At 33.8% G+C, this 5,934-nt stretch overlaps 1 protein-coding gene across 5 annotated transcripts in view; it reads left to right on the plus strand.

The window, feature by feature from the left end:
• LOC112460187 overlaps positions 1-5,934 on the plus strand; it is a 31,943-nt gene that overhangs the window by 1,118 nt on the left and 24,891 nt on the right. For all 5 annotated transcript variants that reach the window (XM_025024781.1, XM_025024776.1, XM_025024777.1 and 2 more), the window contains exons 2-3: positions 295-862; positions 2,104-2,214. In XM_025024781.1, the coding sequence (XP_024880549.1) occupies positions 306-862; positions 2,104-2,214 (668 nt within the window). In that variant the 5' untranslated portion in view covers positions 295-305. The remainder of the gene's footprint in view (positions 1-294; positions 863-2,103; positions 2,215-5,934) is intronic.

Genomic DNA, 5,934 nt, shown 5'->3' on the forward strand with positions numbered 1-5,934 from the left:
TATTATTATTATTATTATTATTATTATTATTATTATTATTATTATTAAAAAAGAATATATTACAAGATATGAATTTAACAAATATTATATTGCACCAACTATGAAAAAATGAAAGATATTCGTAGAAAATGAAAAATCCCATTCTTTTTTAGAAACTCCTAAGAATCCTATAAGAAAAAAATTAATGTATGATCTCGTCTGGAATACCTACCTACGAATTAATGTTCATCATTAGATAGTAATTCTAACATCTCTATGTGCTCACGTTTTTCTCATGTCGTTATTTTCCGATAGATTCGGCGAAGATGAAGACGACCGTGTCAGGCGTTTCTCTTCTTCTGGGTCTCCTCTGCGTCAATCTTCCGGGTGTCACCATGGACGCTGACCCGTTCTGTGGTGGTCACTTGGCCGGCTCCAGGGGTGTTATACACACGCCGAATTTCCCCGGACCGTTTCCGATTCCGATCAAGTGCCGCTGGGTGATCGACGTGTCCGACATCCCGTCGACCAACAGCTCCATCGTTGTCTACCTGACGCAGCTCTACGTCTACAAGGGGCTGCGCTTCACCGAGTACGCGTACTACGAGTCCGAGACCATGAACTACGGGGCGGCCCTGGTTAAAGAGGTGACCGAGGGTAACGTCTTCGAGTACCGACGCCTCAGGACGTTCAGGCAGTTCCTGGTGGTCGAGTTCGAGCTCGATCGGCTCGAGGGTAATCACGTCAGAGTGCTGAATGACCTGCTTGACGTGTATGGATTCAACGTGACGTACGAGATGACCGAGGAACACCCGAATCCCGATTCGTGCACTGTACGTGATTGTTCCTTCGCGGGCAACTGTCTCGTCTCTACGGATTACACGTGAGTTCCCGGTTAGCCAAATTTGTCGGGATTTTGAAAGTGTCTGCTGCAAATTTTATCGATAGAATGCCGATAGAAATGTAACGGAATCTGCTGACAAAATATGGCACAATGACTGCAGAAGCTGAGCAAAATCTGCCATTTTATAGCTATTTAAATGATCGGTTTTATTTAAATATTTATGTAATACGAAATAACAGATTCTGCTCGGTTTCTGCAGATAATTCGCTATCAGATTATGTCGGCAAGTTCTGTCAGCAAAACACGAGTTTAATTTGGATATAGATAACACAGAATCTGTTGCGATATCTCAGCAAATTTGCTACCAATCTACTGTCATACCGCGGGTCAAATTAAGAAATATACAGTCGAGCCTGATTTGTTTATCACTTATATATTTATGTATTATTTCATTAGTATACCTTTTACTTGTAAGAATATTTATGTATTTATGTAAAGTTTTCGTGGTAATTTGCTTTTGATTATACTTGCGCATTATTATCTCTGTCTTGCTTCTTTATAATTAACTTTTCTTATGCATATCTGAAACCATAATCACTTTTGCAATATTGATTAACTTTAACAAGTACAATATTCGAAGTTTGAACTTACAAAGCGCTCGCGCGTTATTGAAGTTGAAGACAAACTTTTCAGACAATGTGCGAAATTACACATCACAGCAGAAGATTAATCCAGAAATTTAATTAATAAAGAAAGCTGAAAATAAATTGACCAAAGCGTTACATGTGAAATGTTAACTTGTATTGAGAAAACATAAATTATTATAGTTCTTGCAACTAATATAATCATCTAAAATAATCTTTGCAACAACAGACTGTGAATTGTAAACGTAATACTTTTATTTTAGCTATACCTACATTTTTTAATTATAAAAGGGATATTTTACTAATAATCTAAAAACAATAAAAATCTAAACGGAATATTTTATTTTTCTTCTATATAAGTTGCAACATTTTCATTAACAGAAAGAAAACATTTAGTCTCGTTTAATATAACACAATTTCGCCAATTTGCTATTAGAAAATCACTCGAAATTCGCATCTTTTAGAAACTTATATCTTCAAAGATAAATACATCGCAAAAAATTAAATGTTCACAAAAGTAGGTTGCTATAGGATTACGAATCTTGCAACTCATGAATCGTTAATGATCTTTCGCGATTTGCCTACTCATCCTGAAAGCACAACGTTTCCTTAATTGTTACGGATTTTCTTTCGCAGGTCCTTCTGGTGCGATTGTTTCGATGGTTTTAGCGGAAGGAGCTGCAACGAAGGTCCGTTGTGTTTTAACGACGAACATATTCCAGTTTGCCAAAACAAAGCTACATGCAGGTAATAAATACATATCTCTATCAGTACAACGATATGCTTGAGAAAGATTATGCAATGAGTTATAAAATATATAGGTACATAAAAACATAATATTAATTTATTTGAAATGAACTTTAGATAGGTTTGTGTGTAATATAATCAATGTTAAATATTTCCATGAATATTTATTTCAATTATAAGTGATAAAATATCCTATTACTTTTGAGTCCATTTACATTATTGCATAGTTGAATAGCCGTAAGTTTTTGTGCGACTTTTTTTCTTGTAGAATCAAAAAATTTTTAATTTGTAAAATAATGTAAAAGTCTTATAAAGAATCATAAAATATATTTAAAAAATGAAAGATTTTTATAAAAAATTATATAAATTTTATATACATATATAGATAAATATTATACATATATATAAAACTTATATTTATATATATAAATTTATATCTTTATGGTTTGTATAATGTCGGGACCATTTCGGAGATGCAATAACACATACCAGGACTTTTGGCACATGCTGGGTCCGACCCAGAAATTTTCTGTATGAAAGGTAACTTATCAGGCCCGGTACTAGTTTATACAAAGATGTGTAACGTAACAAAGTAGGACCGTGTTTCCTTCCTAGGCATTGTGAATTATAAGGACTGGTACCGGTAATTAGATATATGCAATGTAAAAAACCGGGACCTCCTTATCTGAACAATTTTACTGAATTAAGTTGTATCATCATTCTTTGAGCGTATTATTTCTTAAATATAAAATTCAAAATATTTAGAGAGTCCAATCAAGCTGTTTATATACTTATATACATTTAGCACATAATGATTATTTATTCATAATAAAGGACATCTATTAATATTTTACTATTTAAAAAGGAGTATGCATCAAGCTACTAAATGTGCTTTCTAAAATGCTATCTTTTACTAAAAGTTATGTTAAAAAGAAGTTATATTAAATCGTTGTTACTGCGTTGTGCTTGATAAAGTTGTAATTATAAATTTAAATTAGTCAATTTAATTAAAATTAGAATTAAAATAATTAACATCAATAAATAAACTAATCAATTAAAATGTTACGAGGTTCTAATTTTTGTTGTTACAGTAAAGAAATCGATTTCCATACAAACTTCTACGACGATACACTGTAGAAAAAAGTTTTTCGACTCCTTCGCTGATTTCACCGATGTAATAGCAAACAGCAGGACTCTGACCAGTTATACTTTTCGAAGAATTTCATGTTCAACACGCAGAAAATTTTTCTCGTAAATACAAGTATACACGAACAAAGTAAATACCATACTAATCTTGCACGGCTAGGATATAGTCATAATATGCAAAAGATTTCAAGAAAGTATAGGAAAATTTAGAGAGCAAAAAATAAAACTATACGCAGAAGTAAATATTTCCATCAAGTATGGGACTTTCGAGAGCGCGTTTTACTACGTTAATTTAAAGACGAATGATTCAATTATATTTTGTCCGATTGTGTCTTATCCCGAATATCGCTGATGAACAAAAAACGAGACGTCTGTTGCAGTCATGTCAAAAAACATAAGTTGAATAAGTTGCCGTTATAGGCTGTGGCGGTCAGCTGTCCGCCACGTGCGAACTTAAGAACGCTATAGGGACCCTGCCGAGCTGCCCTAGATAAAAGGTCGATGTTGAATCTTAATCACGCGAGAATGTACCGGCGATGCGCCGCGTAGCGGGCGCGAGCCGAATCCTCTCGCCGCGCGAGCCCACGTTGCCGCTCGCGCCGCGCGCCTTCCGTCGTCCACGATCGCGGTTACTATCGCATTTCTATAAAGAACATAAACTATTGTCAGATACGCAACGAATATTTCTATACAGTTCACAATAGGTACCATTCTAGATTATATTTTTCCTATACTGTCTTAAAAAACAACGCTCAATCCAAGACATATGAAGTTGGCAATTCAAGCTACAACGTCGAATATATACATACTAGTATGGGACTTTTTTTACTGTTCTCATATTTCCTTGTTAGTATGGCAAATTTATTTACCTTTAGGTTACAAGATGTATCTGATCAAACTATTACATTTCTATTGTCATATATTAATTTCCGGTTGAATACGCGTATATCTTACCGGAACCTAGCAAATCTAGTAAATTTTATTATGAGTATTCTACATTATTCGAGAAAAATTTTCTGCGTGAAATTTTCAAATATTATCTTCAGTGCATTATTTAAGAAAAAACGCACGAAAATAATGAAAACATAAGTAAAAATTATAGCTGAAACAAAACTTTTACTAGACGTATCGTCACATGCGAGGACCGATTTCCATGATATATAATGGATAATATAACAGAACCGATCAAATAAATTATTCTTCGACAAATTTTACGTATACCTCGCATAAGCTATATTTTACACAACGCATAATTTAAAGATTTAAAAGCGAAAATGATGGACTGCGAATAACCGAAGGATTACAGCCAAATCAAAGGTTATACTCTACGACGTATCGTTACATGTGAGGACCGATTTCTTCGGTGCAATGATAAATAACAGGACCGCCCAGTTTAACCATTTCTCAATTATTTTCATCTATACGTTTGGTTATTACTTGAGAACTTGCAATATTCTACTCGGTGCATTATTTAATTAACACACGAAAATGTTGGCCCACGAAATGCCGACAGATTTTACAGCTAAATTAAACCTTTATTGTATACGATATACACTGATTATGAGAAAAGAAATGTTCTGCATTTTAGTAAATATTGGTTTGCATGCAACTGTGACCCCATTTACTGAGAAAAAAGTATTCTAAAATAAAAAAAAAAAAACTTTCTTTTTTTTAATAAATAGAGTAACAGTTGTATGCAAACTAAATATTTACTAAAATGCAGAACAATTTTTTCTCAGTGTATCATTTGAGAACTGATTTCCTCATTGCAATGTGTAAATAATAGGACCGCTTAGTTAAACAATTTATCGATTGATTTCACCTGTACTTTTGATTACTTGAAATATTTTACTCAGTGCTTTATTAAAGGATTAACACACGAAAATGTTGGCCCATGAAATTTCGACAGATTACAGCCAAATCAAAACTTTTACTGCAGGATGTATATTGTTACATGCGAGGACCGATTTCTTCAGTGCAATGGTCAATAGCAGGACCGTCCAGTTTAACTATTTCTCAATTATTGTCATCTATACGTTTGGTTATTACTTAAGAACTTGCAATATTCTACACGGTGCACTATTTAAGAATTAACACACGAAAATGTTGACCCACGAAATACGGGCAAACTACAGCCAAATCAAAATTTTTACTCTAGGACGTATTGTTACATGCGAGGACCGATTTCCTCGGTGCAATGGCAAATAGCAGGACCGCCCAGTTTAACTATTTTTTAATTAATTTTATCTATACGTTCAGTTATTACTTGAGAAGTTGCAATATTCTACTCGGTGCATTATTTAAGGATTAACACACGAAAATGTTGGCCTACGAAATACCGACAGATTACAGTCAAATCAAATCTTTTACTCTAGGACGTATTGTTACATACGTCGTAGAGTATACATTTTGATTTGGCTATAAGTTTTTGGTATTTTGCAGTGCAACATTTTCGCGAGTTAATCCTTAAATAATGCACCGAGTAGAATATTGCAAGTAACCGTACGTACAGATGAAATTAATTAGAAAATATTTAAACTGTGCGGTCCTGCTATTTACCATTGCACCGAGGAA

The sequence above is a fragment of the Temnothorax curvispinosus genome, unplaced genomic scaffold (genome assembly GCF_003070985.1).
Source record: "Temnothorax curvispinosus isolate PA1 unplaced genomic scaffold, ASM307098v1 QBEX01010373.1, whole genome shotgun sequence".
In the NCBI taxonomy this organism is placed as follows: Eukaryota; Metazoa; Arthropoda; class Insecta; order Hymenoptera; family Formicidae; genus Temnothorax; species Temnothorax curvispinosus.